Genomic DNA, 23,808 nt, shown 5'->3' on the forward strand with positions numbered 1-23,808 from the left:
ATAACGAGATTTAATGAAAAGACAGACGCGCTCTTATCCCATTATAAGCATTTATTCAAAAGACATAGTCGCTCTTATTCGCCATATAGCCATAAATACTGAAATATGAACGAGATTTAGTCAAAAGACATAGGCGCTCGTATCAACCATATAGCCATAAATATAATACAATGTAAGAGTACTATATTTTACACTTGTATGTATAATGAATATTCCTGATTCACGTATGAGTTTGAGCGCTCATTAACCTGTTTAACCTGCCCAGTAGTTAACATTGACCGTTCCAAAGCGGTGACACCGGCTTTATTGTACTCTTTTTGTATTTTGTTTCGTTTTGTGCCGTTCTGTTTTGGCAATTCATCACCTGCCATGAATAAAGGACCACGTACGTATGTATAATACAGGGTAAGATCTTTGATCCCAAAAGGTACATGGTGCTGCTAGAAAGAAGCACGGGGGCGATTCGGAACAGAAACTGACATATTCATATAATATCCAGGTATTTTATTAATCAAATATAAACATATTGTCATTAAGAAACAAATTACCTATGGAAAAACGTATGATTGCGTCACTATACACACGCACATACGTTTGCAAATGTTTTGCTAAGATTTGCAGTAGATTTACGCTTGTTGCAAGAAAGATATTTATTTTTGCATGCATTTATTATTGCATGTAGAATACGCATTTAATCCGAATGCGCCAAGTCTTGTAAGTAGACAAAATGACACCTCCATTATGATGGCTTTTTACCCCTCTAAGACAGTGAAGGAATATTATTTTGGCGATGTCCGGAGGTGTTTATCAATAATTATTTATTAAATTTCATTAAACTTAATATGAATGTGTTCAATCATACTGCGGTGCACGCGTTATTAATTTATTGCCCCTTAATAGATTGAAATTCAGGAAGGTTGTACGTCCGGAGCTATTTCACAGTACCTATTTCACGAAACTTAAAACAAATATACATCATCATTCGCCGATATTGTTTCTGTGTGGTTCTCCGTCCTTCCACTTTCAATGTCCGGAGCTGTGTGACAGTAACTATTGCATGAAAGTCTATAAAACTTAAATGTCATCATACTGCAGTGGTGCACACTTAAGTTCTGTCCGGATCGATAACTCAACAGTTAACAGTAAACCGGTGTCTGTAATGCAACGATCCCACTTTTGTCCTTACACATCTTCCGACCGTACGGTGTTGTCAGCCATGTTGAACTTTTCTGCAGGATGTTAGCGTCTTTGTGTTCACCAGGCTTTACCTTTGAAATAGATTGCAACAAAATCCAATCTGGTACGACATATTGACTAGGATTCTCACACAGTTTTTGAGTACCATGAAAGTTGTGACATTCGCTACAGGAAAACTTGCTTTTTAACATGAATATACATCTACTATCCAGAAAAATTTCTTACATGAAATTTCATGAGCACCTACAATTTCATCTGTAAAATTTATGTTCCGTGTTTTACTTACGTCTATCAGCTAGGGCGCTTGATCAATATTCTTTTATGCTCGAGCCTGCATTAAAAAACCCAAAATATTTGTGAAAATGAACTAAAAACACATCAAGTTACATAACAAGTCAAACTTTTAAAGTGTCAAAGGCTACGAAGACACTTATAAGTAATTGTTTTATTTCGATGATACGATAAACTTTTACTAATCATAAATTGCCTGTGACTAGTAATTGTATCAATGGCTTGGTTATGCTAAAACACGTTACAGATATCTCTTTAAACCATTTTGTAAAACGTAAATCCGAATGAAATTTCTATGACATTTATACGAAAAGAAAAACCTAATATGACTGCTATATTTTTTACAAAACTGATCATTGTAGTATTAATGATATGGACAATACATACGGTGAGTTGTTGCCAGGCTATATGCTGTGAAAATACTTTTGGCCACCGTTCGTTGCAGAGCCTCTGTGGCCTCTTTATAACTACATCCAGTCGCGTGCAGTTTTATGATATGAAACAAACGATTATGAGAATATTTAACAAATTTTACATACATGTACTGTGAAATATTTTCTGTACGAATATGTAGTTTACTTTGACACCAAAGAAGAAAATAATTATTGTATGACATTCGAAACCGATATACTTTTTTCAATTAATTATATAACTTTAAATTTTTGCCTTTACTATTTATATTGTTCGGACTCGCCTTTAAAAAAACCGCGTAAAAAATAAAACGGGATTCTATGTCTATTGACAGTCTAACAGGCATGTTATATGGAGATATTGTACATTTTAAGAATTTGTTCTTCCCATTAACATTTAAAATATTTACATTTGACGAATTAAATTTACACAAACACAGCGCAAGTTTATACTTTCGTGAATAAAATGTGGTTGTGCACAAAATGAACAAAATGTTACGCACTCTTATAAATAAAATCATGTTTTGAAAACGTATATATTATTGTAAGATAATACTTGTTACAAAAAATAATCAAAGACCATACTCTTTACCTCTTGCATCATCACTGAACACGCTTCCTTGACGAGGACGGATTCTGTATACGATGAAACTAGTCTGTAATTTAATATAAAAATGGTATTGGTTTTAATTTTTATAAGTTTAAGTTTAGTTTTTAACAAATGTTGATGGCAGTCTCGATCGAGCACGACCTTAGATGTATATCTTTCCACATACTAATTTTTAACCTTTACAAAATCGGTCATATGCAATATTATGTTTATTTTTCACTTTCTAAATCCATTGTAAACGGCCCAATGATTATGTTATGGCTGACTGGAATAGTTCATGAAAAAAATCAATACTCAATAAAAAAAATATAATACGAAATACCTTTTGTTCTTCTTGTAAGCTGATTTCAGCTTTTCGTTAGCTACGAGCTTTACCAAAGGGTGGTTCCTGTAAATGTCGTCATTATTGACAGTTTAAGTAAGCAATCAATTTCCCATGTTTTGTGAAATTTGTATGAAATCAAAGAAAGGGAAAGTTTTACATTGTGTATGGTACCGTTTGTCAGGAGAAATTGTGAATAAGCGAATAACACATATTTTTTCTTTACAATCGAACCTCGACTTTTATCGTTGATTGATTCAAAATATTTCGGCTCTTATCCTAAATATAAAGTGGTTATATAAATAAGGGAACACATATAGCTTTCAATATAATTGGTATTTTGAATGCCAAGCGCTTATGCAATATACAGTTGCCATTGCTAGGCATTGTACTGTACTAAGTGCCTGTTCGTAATGCAACCGGATCATTGCGATACTTTGGTCTTTACGAATTTCTCATATAGAGTTTATCTATTTCGTTCGGATCTCATAGAATTCGAAGTAGCTATTGACTTTGGACAAGTAACAGACGCATCAAGACCAATTCCACAACACCGTCACACATAGGTTTCGGTGGCAAGACCGAGTTCGAATACTACGCCGTTTACAAAGCTTTTCTGCTGTTAAAGTCAGTTTTTGTAAGCATTAACGCACATTTTGAATAAGCTTAGTATATCAGTGCATTGAATTTAATTGCAGAAAAGCTACCTTATTTATGACAATTACAACTTACCCGTTTTCTGAAAAGGTATCTTGGATGTTTTTCTCCACGACAGTCAGTGCCTGAATTACATGAGGAAAAAACTGATAAAAAAGAACCAAATGATTATAGCATGTACACTGTTTCAAGAGTATGACAATATGTTAATGAAATTGTGCATTAATATTTGAATATGATAATCAATAGGCATGCAACGGAGAGTAATGTATGAATTAATACCTCTAACGTGAAAACGCAAAATCCATATCCGATGGAACTTTTTGGTGCCGCGTCTACGTTTGTAATAAATTTGCAATGGTTAAGCAACCACAAAACGTCACTGAAATATATATATAAAAAGATCGGAATGAAATGGCGATAGAACTTCGACCAAATTCCTATGAACTTATGTGATCCAATGAAGAGTAAAATATATATGACTTTCTTTTACATTATTGTAACCACTAGAACATGTAGAAATCCTATGAAACCATTGCTCACCTGTCTTCCACCGTCGATGTGACAATGGAAAATCACGTTTTGTATGCCACAGGGACCTAGATAGCATTTAATGTTGCCATAGTCGACTTGCAGTAATGAACTGTGATGACATTTTAAGAGTCATTTACTGTGGCCATAGTCGACTTGCAGTAATGAACAGTGGTGACATTTTAAGAGTCATTTACTGTGGCCATAGTCGACTTGCAGTAATGAACAGTGGTGACATTTTAAGAGTCATTTACTGTGGCCATAGTCGACTTCCAGTAATAAAAAAGGGTGTCATTTTAAAAGTCATTTACTGTGGCCATAGTCGACTTGCAGTAATGAACGATGGTGTCATTTTAAGAGTCATTTACTGTGGCCATAGTCGACTTGCAGTAATGAACAGAGGTGACATTTTAAGAGTCATTTACTGTGGCCATAGTCGACTTGCAGTAATGTACGATGGTGTCATTTTAAGAGTCATTTACTGTGGCCATAGTCGAATTGCAGTAATGAACGATGGTGTTATTTAATGAGTCATTTACTGTGGCCATAGTCGACTTTTAGTAATGAACGATGGTGTCATTTTAAGAGTCTTTTACTGTGGCCATAGTCGACTAGCAGTTATGAACGATGGTGTCATTTTAAGAATCATTTACTGTGGCCATAGTCGACTTGCAGTAATGAACAGTGGTGACATTTTAAGAATCATTTACTGTGGCCATAGTCGACGTTTAGTAATGAACGATGGTGTTATTTTAAGAGTCATTTACTGTAGCCATAGTCGAATTGCAGTAATGAACGATGGTGTCATTTTAAGAGTCATTTACTGTGGCCATAGTCGACTTTAAATAATGAACGATGGTGTCATTTTAAGAGTCTTTTACTGCGGTCATAGTTGACTAGCAGTAATGAACGATGGTGTCATTTAAAGAATCATTTACTGTGGCCATATTCGACTTGCAGTAATGAACAGTGGTAACATTTTAAGAGTCATTTACTGTGGCCATAGTCGACTTGCAGTAATGTACAATGGTGTCATTTTAAGAGTCATTTACTGTGGCCATAGTCGACTTGCAGTAATGTACAATGGTGTCATTTTAAGAGTCATTTACTGTGGCCATAGTCGAATTGCAGTAATGAACGATGGTGTTATTTTATGAGTCATTTACTGTGGCCATAGTCGACTTTTAGTAATGAACGATGGTGTCATTTTAAGAGTCTTTTACTGTGGCCATAGTCGACTAGCAGTTATGAACGATGGTGTCATTTTAAGAATCATTTACTGTGGCCATAGTCGACTTGCAGTAATGAACAGTGGTGACATTTTAAGAGTCATTTACTGTGGCCATAGTCGACGTTTAGTAATGAACGATGGTGTTATTTTAAGAGTCATTTACTGTAGCCATAGTCGAATTGCAGTAATGAACAGTGGTGACATTTTAAGAGTCATTTACTGTGGCCATAGTCGACTTCCAGTAATGAACGGTGGTGTCATTTTAAGAGTCATTAACTGTGGCCATACTCGAATTGCAGTAATGAACGATGGTGTAGTTTTAAGAGTAATTTACTGTGGCCATAGTCGACTTTCAGTAATGAACGATTGTGTCATTTTAAGAGTCATTTACTGTGGCCATAGTCGACTTTTAGTAATGAACGATGGTGTCATTTTAAAAGGCATTTACTGTGGCCATAGTCGACTTGCAGTGATGAACAGTGGTGACATTTTAAGAGTCATTTATTGTGGCCATAGTCGACTTGCAGTAATGAACAGTGGTGACATTTTGAGAGTCATCTACTGTAGCCATAGTCGACTTTAGAAATGAACGATAGTGTTATTTTAAGAGTCATTTACTGTGGCCATAGTCGACTTTCAGTAATGTACGATGGTGTCATTTTAAGAGGCATTTACTGTGGCCATAGTCAAATAGCAGTAATGAACGATGGTGTCATTTTAAGAGTCATTTACTGTGGCCATAGTCGACTTGCAGTAATGAACAGTGGTGACATTTTAAGAGTCATTTACTGTGGCCATAGTCGACTTGCAGTAAATTACGATGGTGTCATTTTAAGAGCCATTTACTGTGGCCATAGTCGACTTGCAGTAATGAACAGTGGTGACATTTTAAGAGTCATTTACTGTGGCCATAGTCGACTTTCAGTAATGAACGATAGTGTTATTTTAAGAGTCATTTATTATGGCCATAGTCGACTTTTAGTAATGAACGATGGTGTCATTTTAAGGGCCATTTACTGTGGCCATAGTCTACTTTTAGTAATAAACGACGGTGTTATTTTAAGAGTCATTTACTGTGGCCATAGTCGACTTGCAGTAATGAACAGTGGTGACATTTAAAGAGTCATTTACTGTGGCAATTGTCGACTTGCAGTAATGAACGATGGTGTAGTAATGAACGATGGTGTCATTTTAAGAGTCATTTACTGTGGTCATAGTCGACTTTCAGTAACAAACGATGGTGTCATTTTAAGAGTCATTTACTGTGGCAATAGTCGAATTGCAGTAATGAACAGTGGTGACATTTTAAGAGTCATTTACTGTGGCCATAGTCGACTTCCAGTAATGAACGGTGGTGTCATTTTAAGAGTCATTTACTGTGGCCATAGTCGACTTGCCGTTATGAATGATGGTCCCATTTTGAGAGTCATTTACTGTGGCCATAGTCGAATTTCAGTAACGAACGATGGTGTTATTTTAAGAGTCATTTACTGTGGCCATAGTTGACTGGAAGTAATGAACGATGGTGTCATTTTAAGAGTCATGTACTGTGGCCATAGTCGACTTTTAGTAATGAACGATGGTGTCATTTTAAGAGTCTTTTACTGTGGCCATAGTCGACTTGCAGTAATGAACGATGGTGTCATTTAAAGAGTCATTTACTGTGGCCATAGTCGACTTGCAGTAATGTACGATGGTGTCATTTTAAGAGGCATTTACTGTGGCCATAGTCGACTAGCAGTAATGAACGATGGTGTCATTTTAAGAGTCATTTACTGTGGCCATAGTCGACTTTTATTAATGAACGATGGTGTTATTTTAAGAGTCATTTACTGTGGCCATAGTCGAATTGCAGTAATGAACGATGGTGTCATTTTAAGAGTCATTTACTGTGGCCATAGTCGACTTTAAGTAATGAACGATGGTGTCATTTTAAGAGTCTTTTACTGCGGCCATAGTTGACTAGTTGTAATGAACGATGGTGTCATTTTAAGAGACATTTACTGTGGCCATAGTCGACTTGCAGTAATGAACAGTGGTGACATTTTAAGAGTCATTTACTGTGGCCATATTCGACTTGCAGTAATGTACGATGGTGTCATTTTAAGAGTCATTTACTGTGGCCATATTCGACATGCAGTAATGAACAGTGCTGACATTTTAAGAGTAATTTACTGTGGCCATAGTCGACTTTCAGTGATGAACGATGGTTTCGTTTTAAGAGTCATTTACTGTGGCCATAGTCGACTTTTAGAAATGAACGATGGTGTTATTTTAAGAGTCATTTACTGTGGCCATGGTCGACTTGCAGTAATGAACAATGGTGTCATTTAAAGAGTCATTTACTGTGGCCATAGTCGACTTGCAGTAATGTACGATGGTGTCATTTTAAGAGGCATTTACTGTGGCCATAGTCGACTAGCAGTAATGAACGATGGTGTCATTTTAAGAGTCATTTACTGTGGCCATAGTCGACTTGAAGTTATGAAAAATGGTGTCTTTTTAAGAGTCATTTACCGTGGCCTTAGTCGACTTGCAGTAATGAACGATGGGGACATTTTAAGAGCCATTTGCTGTGGCCATAGTCGACTTTCAGTAATGAACGATGGTGTCATTTTAAGAGTGATTAACTGTGGCCATAGTCTACTTGCAGTAATGAACAATTGTGTCATTTTAAGAGTCATTTGCTGTGGTCATAGTCGACTTTCATTAATGAACAGTGGTGACATTTTAAGAGTAATTTACTGTAGCTATATTTGACTTGCAGTAACGAAAAATTGTTTCATTTTCAGAGTCATTCACTGTGGCCATAGTCGACTTGAAGAAATGAGCAATGTTGTCATTTTAATAGTTATTTACTGTGGCCTTAGTCGACTTGCAGTAGCGCTCATCACATGCACGCGCACTATCATGTTGCCTGTTTATATATTTATTATCGATGTACATTAAACTTATAAACCATACGTGTAGTTTATTTATTTATTAAGTACACCATACACATCCATATTTGACCATTGCAGATAGAAGACTAGTACCAGTACATATAATTTCATTCGAATTTAAGAATGAAATTTATGTTATTACTATATACTTTTTATCTTTTAGTCCTCGGACGTCTTTCTAAAACTAAATGTTTTATAACCGGTCTTTCTCTTCCATAACCGGTCTTTCTCGTGTATGGCCATACAACTATTTTCCATAGCCGAAACAGCCAATGGAAACAGGGGACGAAACAGCCAATGGAATCAGGAAAATGGAAAAGAGTGTTTCCCATGTGATTCATTGAATGTTTACGTTTGAAGTCTCTACTTTCTGTTGTATTTAAAAGGTAAATCCCTTTTGTAACCAACGATAACTATTTAATAGTTTTCTGATAAGAATGTATATGTAGTATATATGATACTTAAAGAATAGAAACTTAAACTGCGTTGGTAATTTAAGTGATACTCACTTCACTCAATCACGGATTTAGATCTGGGCACTCTTGTGAAACACTAGTCCAAATTTTTGACGCTCTTAAATATTAAGCTACTTTTTATATGGGTAATATTTGGAGCGTACAAAGGGTGAAAGACCAATTATGTGGTGGGAATTTTTTGTTCTTTGTCTATATTGTTGCGCAAGGATTTTGTGCGCAACATTCAAGCCCCGATATAAGACACTTAATAACAACGGATTGCAATAATATTTACATACCTGTGTAGATAATTCATTTCTCGATAATGTTCCGTAAAAATTATGTAATGACACTTTGAATTTTGCACGCCTGAGCAATTTAAATCCAACCACTATTCAATTTTTCAATATCTCTCGATTCGCTCGCTGTGTAGATATAAATCGATAACACGACCTTGATGTAAAGCATCTGGTTTAAAGTGGAAGAATAAACAGCGTAAAATACAGTTTGCGTTCGTCTGTTGTGGTGCAGCGCGTTACATAGTAAACCGATGTTATACTTTTCTGGATTAATTTAGCATTGTTTTTTTTCTAAATTGACAATTAAAAAGTTCTGAAATAAAGTACATCTTTTATTGTTATACTGTACTGGTCATGTACGTAATTCCGGCCTGTACGTAAAAAATCGGCCACCTGTGTAAAATCATTTTCATGATCTTTACGCACATATTTTGTTTTTATTTAGAAAAATCAACATGAAAACCATCCCCACTCGCAATATTTTGCAAATGTAAGAACCATATCACCGTAAACTTTTGTGTTAAAATGTCACAAATATAGCAGGAAATATTTGGCTCATGGGGAAAGTGATGTCATCATATGTTGCAACAATTATAATCATATAAGAAACAAATATATTTGATAAAATTATTTTTATTTTATCTAATAAACTTTAATCAAAGTTTTACCAATTTATTGTACAAAAACTTATATTCAAAACATACAAATCAGAACCTAAATATAAATTTTTAATATATGAATTACCTCCCTTTATAAGAATTTTGCTAGATTACATGTTTAAATATTATATATAAGCGTTTACTAATAATCAACACTGAAGTCAACTTTTCAAACAAAATGTGTTTACTTTTTTAGCTATGTTTGAAAAAATTTATTAAACACATTAAAAACAAATATTTTTTAATGAACTAGCAGTTTCCCCATTGTTTATATTTATTAAAATAGGTAGGGGGAGTAAATGGTATAATAATTTCGCATTTATTTTAAATTTCAAGTCAAAAATTTTAATAGTATAAACATTAATTAATACTCTGAAATTGAGGACATTTGTCAAAAGATATTGCTTTGTAATTTTACCTGCAGATCAAACCGAAAAGTGGCCGATTTTTTAGGTACATTTAACCTACGAAAATGAATAGTTTACATGTCATCATTTTCTGTTCATTAAGTAACATTCACCGATCTAATTCTATTTAAATTTTCATGCTAGGTGAGTTTTGAACCCAGGATTATATATGTGAAGTTTAGTTTCAACCAGTTGCCTAACACTAAAGATTTTTCTTAAATAGTCCCAAAAGTGGCCGGAATTACGTACATGACCAGTACATAAATAATATTGATACAGATCGTACAGTATACCGTCCTTTGTAACGTAGAATGTAAAAAGACATGCATAAACACTTCCTGAAACTTAGAACAGTGAATAGAAACTGCACCGTATCTGTTTTGAACATATGCTTATTAAATCGACAAAGATTAGCATACTAGATCTAGTTAGGTAAAAGTCGGTGTTAAAAGCTTATGTTAAATAAAATTACGCGTACACGTTACACCGTAATGCCTTCTTCTGATTGGTTCATATTTAAATCAGTTTCATGACATGGCTACAGGTCAGTGATTGTTTTGCGATTTAAGCAGAAGTCTAACTGAAGAATTTATGCCTTTCTAATTGAATCAACGATATTTTATGTAAAAATGAACTTCTGAATTAAAACTGAATGAGTTGGTAATGTTATTTTGCAATTTTACGCAAATTGATGAAAATTTAAACTTTCTGGTTTCCACCATAAAAAAGGTCCTTCAACTATGAGACGTTCCAAAGAATTTAGCCCATATAAAAAGTATCTCTAAATTCTTTGCGCATCTTATAAATGAGACTAGTGAAACACCACAGGGATCGTTAGGTTAAAAATACTCTATTATACTATATACATATATACAAGGGATACAACTGTCAAATTTCCTGCACAACATCATGGTCTGAACAATAGCAAAAAAATCGCTTCCAAAAGCAATAATTACAGCAAAAAAACTGTATAACAACAGCTCATACATTTATCTATCAGATAATAACTATGTTTAAAGCAGTAAAAGTGTTCATAGTTGTGTTTGAAACGAAAGTTTCATGAAAAACGGTAAAATTTTTGAAATGCGACACAGGTGTGCACACCCACTTTGACACATTTTGTTTCATAATTTAATAATTACAGAGAAGTTGAGCAAATTTTACCTTGTTTTATTATCCATAGACACTTTATTAATCAAAGTAGACACCTTCCATAATTGCATGTAACTGCATATATGTAAAACACCGTAAATATTAAATTTGTTTACATTTCTACTATCTTCAAGGATTTGTATGCAATTTGTCAGGTAATTTTATGTGGAACGTGAATGGCTGGATTTATTACTGCAGTGGAATTTCAACCAATCAAATCGCATGTTAGAAATACATGAGAACTATCCAAAATAAAAGTAAAACATTGTCATTGTGAAATTGAAGCAGATTGATATGAATTTCTAGCAAAATATGCTCACTAAATAGTTATTATGTTCTATTTTACTATGAAAAAAAACTATCCAAGGAATATGTACCAGCAAAAGAGCTTTATAACAAAGGAATACGAAAATTACTTCTAGAATTCTCAGTTTTCAGCTGTGCACACCTGTGTCCAAGTAAGGATTTTTGAGCGTTTTGAATGAAACTTTCTCTCTTAGTTCAATGAAAAGCTTGTACTTTATTGCCAAGTGTATTATTTTCTGAAAGATAAATGTCTTGGCTGTTGTAATACAGTTTAATTGGTGTATTTATTGCGTTTGGAAGCAAATTTTTCGCTATTGTTTACACCATGGTTGTGTGCAGGAATTTTCACAGTTGTATCCCTTGTATATATATGTAGTATAAAAGAATATTTTTACTTAACGGTCCCTATGTGAAACACAACAAATAACAACCATCATTGACCTTCTAACTAACTATGACAAGGGAAGCCAAACTGACAGTCTTTCTCGATTTCTCTAAGGCATTCGACACTGTCCCACATGAAAAGCTTCCAAGTAAACTTGCCAGTTACGGTATCGATGGACCTCTGCATACATGGCTCCAAGACTTTCTCACAAACCTCCACGTGACATGCAAGTTGTACTAGACAGGGAGAATTCCTCATCTAGACTACCCATGTTGACTTGGGAGTACCTCAAGAAACCGTCCTTGGCCCAGTCTTGTTTTTGTGCCATATAAATGACCTCTCTGATACAGTCAAGTCACAAGTATCGTAAAAGTACCTCTTCTAGCTCGAACCTCACCTCTTTTTGAACCCTTTATTTGTTTACATGTTACACACATGTGCGCATGTGCCCTACGTCACCGTTTTTTGTGTACAAATGTTTTGCTTACGACGACTTGCAGTTGTCAATCGACGCAAATGCGCAAAAACAGGTAGAATAAGTAGATAAATCATAAAACAGGTAAAAATCATTGTATTTCTTAACACTTATGATTTACATTTAAAACCTATAAAAACATGATTCTTTTTTCGTTCTCTACTTTGCTTGACAATTAAACACATTTCGGCTACTTCAATAAGTCACGTGACCATGGTCAAATCATGTGACAAATTTATTTTTAATGTTGAACACTGAAGGGTTCAAAAGCAGGTTGTTTGGACGGCATCAACAGTTTTACATGATTTGGTACCGTAGTGCTTGTAACTATCAAAAATCTGTTATCTAAAGAGGATTTACATAGCAATTAAAGTTGCCAGCTATGTAGAAACAAGTTATTTATCAAATAGAGTACTTATTAATAAGTTTCACTATTTTCAACATTATATTTGAGTCAAAATGACGTGTCAAACATTAAGTGGTTCGAAAGATGGTTTGTGCATGATACTATTAGCAGATGATTGCTTTCTGTACAGGCCCATACAAAACAATAAAACAATGAAGACCACAAAGCCCTCCAAGACAAGTTGAAAGTGCTGGAAACCTGGGCATCTTCATGTGGAATACACAAAGAAGTGTTACATTCTGAGTATTAACCGATTATCAAACTTTTATGAACTAGATAAACATCCTCAAACAAATAGAAGAAAGTCCATACTTAGGCGTTACCATTTCTGCCAACTAAAATTGGGACACCCACATCAACAAAATAGTAAAACAAGCAAATTGTACCCTAGGATTCATATGAAGACACCTCAAACACTGCCCCATCACCTACAGAAAAACATACCAAGCTCTAGTCCGATCGACACTTGAGCACAGCTCCGTAGTATGGGATCCACATCTAGCCAAGCATATCGACAAAAACTAGCGCATCCAGAGACAATCCGCTAGATTTATCACGGGATCTCCGCTCACAAGATGAAGGCTGTGTTACATCCATGCGAATCAAACTGGAACTCCAAAGTCTACAGGACTTATGAAAGATAAACCGACTCACCTTCCTTTACAAAGTAGATGGGGGGGGGGATGCCAGCCTTACATAGTCATGACATATTAACACCACAAAAAATGAACGAAACAATAAACCTAGATCATTTCATGACTACCAAGCTACAAACATTCTAGAAAACCAGGTGACAAATAATACTAATTGTTTCAAAACTTTCTTTAAAACTGAGCAATTTAAAAACTCATTTTTTTCCCAGAACTGTGTCGGACTGGAACCAACTTACAGACAGTGTAGTATGTGCGTCCACCGTCAAAGGTTTAGTTAGTTTAAACATATTTATTTTAGCTCAATTGCATCAAAAGCCTCTGGCTTATTGAAACCCTCTTGAGTCTGTTTCCTGGGCCTAGAACCAGTACTTGGTGCCTTTGAAGGGGATCTAAAGAACGCTCCCACAGTGGGGATTAAACCCATGACCTCCTGGTCGCTAGGCAGACACCATATCCATTACACCTTGGCGACCTTGTCAAAGGTTTCAGGACTAGGCTGAGGAAACGACAGTTAAATTAATCACTCTGCCGCTGCCACCTATGCCCTACAACGCCCTGAAGCGTATCGATTCAGATTCAGATACTACAAAAGTTTTTAAGATCATCGCTACCCAATCTTCCCGGAATGGTGCTTTTCTGCGTCGGAATTACCTATTCAAGAATTTATCTGTCTTTCCTATAATTTCATCCATTAAAAAAAAATTGCAGCCCTCCCATTTTTGAATTAAAGACTGTTCTTTTAAAAGTTGAGTTAATGTTGAGCATTTACAGTCTGCAAAATAATCCGTAAGAGCTTAAGCCATTTCGGGCACACCTACCTAGCAAATTCAAAGACAAAAGCAGTTTTTTATAGGCCAAACATTTAAAATGCAAATTAAAGGAAACAGTTTGCTTTAAGTGTTATTCAGAGTTATCTCAACATCCTTGTTCTTCAACTGGAAATAAAAATAAATGCCAGATGCCAGCAATGTTTGTTATTGTGATGATCCCATAACAACAACCATATCAGAAAGCGTCAAATGTCACTTATGAATACAATTATTGTTTACTACAAAATGAGTACAAAATGAGTACATGTACCGGGTACTATAATTTATGCATGTGTTCTCAACCCTAGAATGTAAATTAAAAATATATACAGACAGCGATTTTTGGGGGGGAATTTCTAAAAGTACCAATTGATAAAAATCAGCGTTAAAAACTCTGATATTGGGAAAATTTGTGTCGTGAAAATCTTCAGATTGGGAATTCTGGGTCTTTTTAATTGCTGGGTATAAATTGCAATAATCAATTCAAATATTCATTTACATGCATTTCTGCATGCAATGATCAGTTTCTGTGCTCATTTTAATAAATAACTTACCCATAATGCACTGTCGGAACAAAATTTAAACTACAGCTTTTTTTTGTGCATGATTTTGGGGAATTTGGCCAGGGCCCTTCAGATTGGGAAAAGGTCAAACTTATAGAGCTGAATAGGGAAATGAACTCAATTTTACAATCTATTAAAAAGTCAATCTATGAAAAAATTGTTGTTTGTTTAAACCTTTAATTGGGAATATGGGGAGTCATTTGGGAAAAATGTATACTTTTTGAGATTGGGTATGGGGCCAAAATTCAGCCCCAAATTTTACTGAGGTGCCTAATTTTGTTTAAGATCAGTATCGTTTTTTGTTTTTAGACTTGCAATGGAGGATGATATCTCAGCTGGTAGCTATGACAACGTGATGACCCGCCCCACGGCTCAGGTGGATATCGCCCAGTTTGTGGAAGAGGTGGAGCGGTTCAATTGTATGACAGAACCATTCGCATTCCTGCTCTACCTGTGGGACGACTTGAGAAGGTAACACATTTAGATAATGGAGTTGCCTTATAAAAAAATTGGTCTAAATGCATTTGGTAAAGTGTCATCCTAGATTAGCCTGTGCTTAAATCCGGCTTATCAGGGATGACGCCTTACATCTAAAGTAGATTTTTATCTAAAAGAGAATATCATTTTCTGCCTACACTGGATTTTGATTAAAAAAAGACATCCTTTAAATGAAAAATAGTGAAAAAGCTGAAAGTATTGTCCCTGATTAGCTTGTGCATACTGTCCTGACTAATCTGGGATGACACTTTATGCACATGCATGTAGCCCTGTTTTCCCAGAACATGACCAATTTGATTTTGGTTGTTACTAAGTATATATAGAGAGAATACTAGGTTAGCGTTGAATACAGAGAAGTTTATGTTGCAAGGCTTAGAACGCCGGGAGCGCGAGCCTTGGTGAGCGCTTTCGGTGTTCGAGTCGAGCAACATAAACTTCTTTGTATTCAACGCTAATCCTAGTATTCAATTTATCCCATTTGATTTTTTTCAACGTGACATTTAACATAAATAGATCTAATAACCTAATAATCTATTGATCTAATAGATCAATAATTTTAATTCATTCTTAAAAGCGCTTAAAATATAACGAATGTAACCATGCGTAGTGATAGAAATGTATTTGTTCTGGTACGCAAAATAGTCTTAAAAACATCACACACAAACTGTAAAATGAGTAAAAATACCACCATATGCCTCGATTTAATTTTACGCAGCATGCGAATTGTAACACATTACGACCGCGAAAAGTAGATTTTACTTTACTATAATTCATTTTATTTTCGAAAGAAAATTATCAAAATCCAATATGGCGGCGATTGCTCCTGACAAAATGATGTTGATGTCAACATTAATGTACACCATTGACAACCTTCACAATTTCGACGAGTAAACAGACAATTGCGGCGACTGACACTTTATTTGACTTAATAAACAGGGCAATACGTTTTCCGACTTCGGACGACGAATTTAAGGACGCCCAGAACATGTTTTTTATATAATGTTATGGGTATGCCGTGTGTGATCCGATGCATCAATGGCGCCCATGTTAAAATCATTTCCCCGAGAACAGGGAACGACAAAAGTACAAACAAAAACCAAAACACATTCAAACTAGTATCTTACCTTTAATTATCCTTTAAAATACATCTAATAATCCTTTTAACTCAATAATTGAAGATTTTGCATCTAGGGTCTTTAATAACTATTTTAGCATAGTTAAATAAATACACTTATGCCATCATATCACTATATTCAAATGAGAATTCAAAAAACTTTCTTCTTGGTCACACGCTACGTCATGTACTCTATGTACATTACTGCTGTTAAAATGAACCGGAGCAGTTTATCAAATAATAGCCGTTGGTAAACTCTGTTGCATTTGCAGATTTCTGCATGCAAACATAATTATGTTTAAACTTGCACAATGTTTTATTTGTCTATGGTAAATGCCTTATTATACAAGAAAATAATGTAATATATAAATCCAGAAATAATCGAAAACATCCCATTACACAACAGATAAATGAGTGGATAATACCTGTGTACAAAATGGGATGTTCCGAATTCCAGTGTGGTGCTATTTTTACCATCTTATACTTTACACAGCTCTATGCCTAACGTGAATTAAATCGGAAAGCAAATATTGCAGAGTATTTATGAATTGTGCGATATTTGTACGGATTGTTGTACATGCTTAAATGTCATAAGTACATGCATGGCTTATATAAACAATGCACTTTACACGAAATAAGGAAAATGCCATAAATTGACAATTCAAATATGTCGATATACAGTACATGTACGCGTTTATAATAAATCATCAACAAATTTTTTTGGAAAATGACGCAATAAGTACGTCATTTTATTCAACCATCAATCAGCTTATTATCCCCCGCCAGAGGCGGAGGGATATTGTTTTGGCGTTGTCCGTCCGTCCGTTATCCCCCGCCAGAGGCGGAGGGATATTGTTTTGGCGTTGTCCGTCCGTCCGGCTGTCTGTCCGGCACTTTTGTGTCGGGAGCCATATCTTGTAAGTTTTTTTGCGGATTTCATTGAAACTTAGTATGAGTATATATATGCGTAAGAAGATGATGCATGCCAAATGGCATTGTACCCCATCTGTTAAAACAGAGTTATGGCCCTTTGTATCTTGAAAAAATGCTTGTTACTATAGGCACTTTTGTGTCCGGAGCCATATCTTGGAAGTGCTTTGGCGGATTTCATTGAAACTTGGTATGAGTATATATATGCATAAGAGGATGATGCACGCCAAATGGAAATGTACACCATTTGTTAAAAACAAAGTTATGGCCCTTTGTATCTTGAAAAATTGCTTTTTACTATAGGCACTTTTGTGTCCGGAGCCATATCTTGGAAGTGCTTTGGCTGATTTCATTAAAGCTTGGTATGAGTATATATCTCTCGCCAGAGGCAGAGGAATATTGTTTTGGCGCTGTCCGTCCGGCTGTCCGTCCGTCCGTCACTTTTGTGCCCGGAGCCATATCTTGGAAGTGCTTTTGCGGATTTCATTGAAACTTGGTATGAGTATATATATGGATAATAGGATGATGCATGCCAAATGGCATTGTACACCATCTGATGATAACAGAGTTATGGCCGTTTGTATCTTCAAAAAAATGCTTTTTTTAGTGTCAAATATAACACTTTTGTGTCCAGAAGTATATAGGCGGGGGATATCAATTCAATTGCTTGTTCATTATACGGATGGCAAAAAATTATGTCATATGACTAGATTTAAAGGTTGAAGGTCATATAATTTTGAAACTAAAGTTTTCTCAACTTTATTTCTTATGAAAAATCATTCAGTGGTAAAGTAAAAAGTAGTCCGTGCACGCGACAGGTATATCCCACAAGGTTGAATACAGGCTAGTATAGTCCATAAGGTCTTATACCCTCAATGTCGCGTTAAAAACGGGATAAAGTATGTATATCACTCTGACTTCTTAAAATTATTATTTTAGTGCACTTTATTTTGATGATATTCTGTATCCCATGTATTGTAACTTTTACTGTTTAGAAGATTGAACTGAATATTTTTCTGGGAAAACCTGGATGTAAAGTTGTTGTCCAGGATTAGTGTGTGAAGTCTGCACAGGCTAATTAGGGATGGCACTTTCTGCTTTATGTTGTCCCCGATTAGCCTGCAAAGACTGCAAAGGCTAATCTGGGATGACACTACAGTGTATGAATTAATCCTAGTTTTCTCAAAGCAAGGCTAAATTTATTGTTCTTGTAACTTATTATACTGTATGATGTATAATATGTTATATCTTATATGTATTACATATTGCTCTTACTTCATAAATAATAATTGAAATGCACTTTCATTTGATGATATGCTGTGCCCTATGTATTGTTACTGTGACTGTGTTACTGTATACAACAAAATAGATGTTATTAAGTAAAGAAACAGACTTTTGCCTAGGATTTTGTTGAGGCAAAGTTCAGGGTGGATAGTGTTCTGGGGGTTGGTACCTCTTGGCCATGTTTATTTTGTAGACCTGTTTTAAGCATCATACAGAATCAAAGCCTAATAAACAGTATTTCAGAGCATTTTATCTGGCTTAAATGTGTTTTGCTTTTATTGCTACTGGGGTATTTTGAATTAATTGCCCTCAGGTGGCTATTATTGTGCAAGTGCTAAATCTTAAGTACATAGTTGCTGTTGTTTGAAAAGTAAGAATAAACACATGTAAGGAAGCACCACTGACCTCAACCACACAAATACTGCAATTCAATTTGTAACTGTGCGTTAGTGAAATCTTAGAGAAATACCTGCTGTGTAATGTATACGTGTATATGTTATATCAATGATGGTATCACTCATTTACTGATGACAAAAAACAACACAGACACTGTTATAAGAATGTTTAGAAAAAAGTGCTTAATGCTTGTTCATTCATCATCATCATAGATAAGCTTGTAGACTTATCAGGGAGGAAACATTCCTCCTCAACTTGACTTCTGATTAGAAGAGATTTCTGTTAATTAAAGGAAAAATACCATAAAAGCGGAAAGTGTTGCCCCTGTTGCGAATGGCAATCATTTCTGTTAAGAAACATTGTCAATTATAATAAAATATTAACATTTATGAAACTATAACGGTGACCAATATGAAAAGCATACGTATTTCGTGTATTTCGAGAATTGTATTTATTCATGAATGTTCTTTGTCACTCAACGTCATCATCATTGGTGCAATGTCTCATATATAAACTGTGATCATTTGTTAATAGAAAAAGATTTTTTCATATGTATCCATATGTATAAGATTTATAGAACAAATGTTAATATTGTAATAATGCAATTGTGATGATAAAATTTAAGAATAAAAATAAAGTAAAACAAAAGTTGAAGCAGTTTGTTTTTTATAAATATGAAATAAATTCCCAATGTGATGGAGAAAATAAAATAAATACAGTCAAACCTGAGAACAGCGGTCAGTCAGGGGAAATGACCAAAGTGACCATTGTCCACAGGTGACCGTTGTTTTCGGATCACAATTTTAAGATGGTTGGTCAGTTGGTAGTATTTCTACGTCGTTGCCCCACCCAGTCGTTTGCATACAGTGTAAAACAAAGGCTCATTGCCGATAACTAAGCATAATAACATAATTTATTTACATTGAATAATACAGAATAATATCTTATAGATTAATTTAATTTCTTATTGTTAAACTAAATCAATGACTTTATCAACGCTAGTATAATTGTTTACTCATGCATCTCGTTCATTCAGTAAATAAAGCTTTTCACGTGCCATCAACATCACGTCCGAACAAGTCTAAACAGCAGATTCGCTGTCATAAACCGATAGTACGGTGTAACTGTACCGTTCTCATTCAAAGAAAAAGACGCAGACATTTTGTTAACATTTATTCGTAGGCAAATATCACACAAACAGCATTTTCATTCAATAACCTAATACAAAATACAAACATTAATTCATTCTTTATAAAAAAAAACATAGCACATCATGCACAAAAAAGATAACTAATCACGCAAAAAACTTCAAAACACACACAACCATTCTCTTTTGCAATAATCAAAACAATTCACTCCACGCTAATAACTTGCTTTTCTTCTTTTGAAAAGTAGAACACTTGACCCGGTGTGCAAAGAACTCGTATTTACCACTCATTGTTATTCGGTGATGTATTATTCCGATTGCTTTTAAAAGTGTTGTGTATGCTAGAAAGCTCTTTTAAAGAATGATCCAAAAATGTTATTTTCAAATCAATACTCAAGGTTACAAGTACAATGTACTAATAAGCGGTCATTTAATTAGCGAAAATTACTTTGAACGTGTCACAAACTCTGACATATTTTCTTTTGAAGATACCCCCAATAATTATCCCTGGAAAACAAACCTTCTCAACACCCTCTCATTTGTTTACTCGCAGCGGGCCGCTTTTATAATATCAAAGGCAGTTACCGCTATAAGAGGCTTTACCCGCAAAATAGACGGACAAATGATGTGCTGTGTTTTTATTTTTTGCGACTCGAGAAGACTGACGTGTGACTGTTGTTTTTAGTTCAAACATGAATTTCGGAGTGAAATGTAGTGGCCGTTGGTGATTTTTGTCGGGGCGATCCAGACTGACCATTGTCTGCCGGTGACTGTTATTTTCAGGTGGCCGTAAGGTCAGTTTCGACTGTAGAAAACTCTGCCAAAGCCCCTGATAAGCCTGTGCAGTCTTAACAGGCTAATCTGGGATGATACTTACATATAATGCGTATATGCATTAAGCCCAATTTTCCCAGAACAAGGATCTATTGATTTTAAGGTGGCGCTATCCAGTGCTGACAGGCTGTTTGTGGTTGCTATGTAACCTGGCCTGCCTGATTTTATCCCAAGGTAAGGTTCTCTTTTTTCTCGTGTCATCAGTTGTATAACATGTTTCAATTACATTTGAAGTAACCCCCCCCCCCCCCCCAACAAAAAATAATGAAGAATGAATTATTTTTATTTAAAAAAAAATGTAAATAATTTATGTCTAATGGCCTTAATGGGTCCCAAGTATTTTAAGTCACAATTTGTTTATACAAAAACAAACGGAATGACAGCAAATAATGATTCATAATGTGAAAAAATTGTCTATGTAACAATCAGTTTGTATTACTTACTTCGGGCATTCCAAAGGACCTATAATTTGTTTGCTGACTAAGATGAATTTTACTTTTGGAAGGCATGATTCTCAGAGATACAGTGTAAGATGTTTAACGATTCTTGCACACTTTTGTTGCAATTATTTAGGTGGTCATTTTTATAAAAAAAATAGCTTTGACAAAGTTAAAGAACCTTTTTCTATTTTCTTGTATACAATTGGATGCATTAAAAGAAATACCTTGCCGTTTTTTGTGCCCCTGAAGGAGGGCATATAGTGATCCCACTGTCCGTCTGTCCACCACACTTTTGCGTTTAGGTTTCGAAAAATGCTCATAACTTCTATGTCGCTTCAGATTTAACCTTCATATTTGGTATGCATGTGTATATGGACAAGGCCTTTCCATATGCACACAAATTTTGACCCCTTTGACCTTCACCTTGAACTTAGGGTTTGGTTTAGGTTTCGAAATCTGTGTTTAGGTTTCGAAAAAGCGTTTTTCGGGGCATATGTCTTCTGATGGAGACAGCTCTTGTTGTTATGTTACATCTCTAAAACTAAATGTATACTGTTCAAATTGATGCATGACTATCAATAAAATGAACTGACTGTTGCATGAATCAATCAAATTGATGTACATTTACTTACAAATGTATTTAACTGTTCCTCTATTGAAATTACGTTTTGCATAAAATTATTGGTAAAACTTTTACAGGACTTTTATTAGTTGTACAAACCAGTAACTATTTATGAAATTAATTCTGTTAAACTGTTGCACAGCTTTGTATTACAGTTGAACTAATGGTTCAACAATACCAATGCTATAAAAAGTTGTACATTATGGTTTAGCTGCAACTATTTTCAATAGTTTTGCTATCAGACTGAAGGGTTGTATTACCATGATTAGTTATACTAATTTGTTCAAATGCCACACTATTATATATTATTTTTATTGATTGGTGTAACACTTGCCTCTTAGCTGCGGTGTTCACTCTAGTCGCCTTAATTGTGATTCTGATTGCCCTGGTGTGCTTGATTCAACTGCATACCCGTCTGCTTGACAAATTCCTACCAGTAACCACGACAACAGAATTCCAAGATGATTTGCTGGACGAACATTCAGCTATTCAGACAATTAGAGATTTCAAATGGAGGTATATAAATTCTGAGTTATCTTGTATCTTGGTAGATGACAAATCATAATAAATCCTTGACACTCTAAACCAGTGGTCAAGAAATAATAAAAAAACACATTTACATTGGGAAAATGACTCAAAAGAAGTTTTAAGATGATTTCATGTATTAAGATTATAACAAACTTAGTATTATGTTGGTTGCTACTGGATATGCCTTGACATCATATTTCATAGACTATTCTGTATGTGTCATATACATGTAGTAATGTATTTGCAAAACAAATATTTCTGTACTTGAACAAATATGCTCAAGAATGAAATAATTGTTCTGGGATGGTATTCCAGAAACATCTTAAGTCATTTCTTAAATATTTTCACTTAAGTTCTAAGTTACAATGTTTTGTATTTCTTTACTAAATATGGAAACACATGTTTTTTGGAATTCCTTAAATAACATTGGCATAATGATGTTATTTAAATGTATATTTTGATGCCAATCTAGTGCAATATGAAATGAAACACTTAAGAAAATTTCCCAATTTAAAGTTAAGAATACAATTTAACTTAAGGTGCTTCTGGAATACGACCCCTGATAAGTTATGTTGTATTTCAGTCTGCTTCAAATGCATGAGTTTATCTGCAAGTGCAATCAATACCTGCGGTATTTCTACTGTCTGCTGAAATGGGACTTCACCTTGCCTTCATTAAGGTGAGTGAAGTGTACAGTGAAAACAGTTGAACCTCGTTCTGAGAAACTTGGCTTAATGCATGTGTCGCCCTAAGTCTGCACAGCCTGATTAGGGATGACACTTTCTGTCAAGAATGAAATTTAATTAAGAAGAAACTTCTTTTATATAAAAAAATACCATAAATGGGAAAAGGGAACTATCTTGATTTGGAGCCGGGAGGTCCCGGGTTCAATCCCCATGGTGGTTGTATTTTTTCTGGCTGGGTTACATTGGTGCTAAACGTATCGTGGATCGCCTTGATTGGAGCCCTCATGTGTCAACTAAATATTGAAAGAAAAAAAATGGGAAACTGTGGTCTAAATGTTTGCTGATTGGTCTAAAAGATGCAAAGTAATGGCCCTTGATTTATAGGCTGACAGAATGATGATGTTTGTTTCAGGTTCCACATGGAGGTGTGTTTCCTACTGCTTTGCCTTGTCGTGTGTCCCACTCGCTGGACGGCTTTTCTTCTCACTAACTGGTTCTTCCTGGCCACAAACCAGGTGTATACAGGTAACAGGTTGCATAAAATCTGAATTTAAATTCAGTTGTCAATT

General features: G+C 35.0%; 1 protein-coding gene and 1 long non-coding RNA gene across 3 annotated transcripts in view; one reads left to right on the forward strand and one right to left on the reverse strand.

The window, feature by feature from the left end:
- Positions 1-487: 487 nt before the first annotated feature.
- On the reverse strand, positions 488-11,317 carry LOC127856900 (uncharacterized). Its single transcript, XR_008038220.1, has 7 exons — positions 11,176-11,317; positions 3,770-3,869; positions 3,563-3,612; positions 2,831-2,896; positions 1,876-2,554; positions 1,484-1,528; positions 488-1,268 (listed from the first exon to the last, which is right to left on the reverse strand). It is a non-coding gene; the product is annotated as an uncharacterized LOC127856900 (long non-coding RNA).
- The window catches only part of LOC127856883 (protrudin-like), a 31,952-nt gene continuing 16,648 nt past the window's right edge, over positions 8,505-23,808 (forward strand). For both annotated transcript variants that reach the window (XM_052393065.1, XM_052393066.1), the window contains exons 1-6: positions 8,505-8,577; positions 15,070-15,231; positions 21,067-21,137; positions 22,367-22,541; positions 23,137-23,232; positions 23,652-23,764. In XM_052393065.1, the coding sequence (XP_052249025.1) occupies positions 15,077-15,231; positions 21,067-21,137; positions 22,367-22,541; positions 23,137-23,232; positions 23,652-23,764 (610 nt within the window). In that variant the 5' untranslated portion in view covers positions 8,505-8,577; positions 15,070-15,076. The remainder of the gene's footprint in view (positions 8,578-15,069; positions 15,232-21,066; positions 21,138-22,366; positions 22,542-23,136; positions 23,233-23,651; positions 23,765-23,808) is intronic.

Source organism: Dreissena polymorpha, chromosome 14 (genome assembly GCF_020536995.1).
Source record: "Dreissena polymorpha isolate Duluth1 chromosome 14, UMN_Dpol_1.0, whole genome shotgun sequence".
Taxonomy (NCBI): domain Eukaryota; kingdom Metazoa; phylum Mollusca; class Bivalvia; order Myida; family Dreissenidae; genus Dreissena; species Dreissena polymorpha.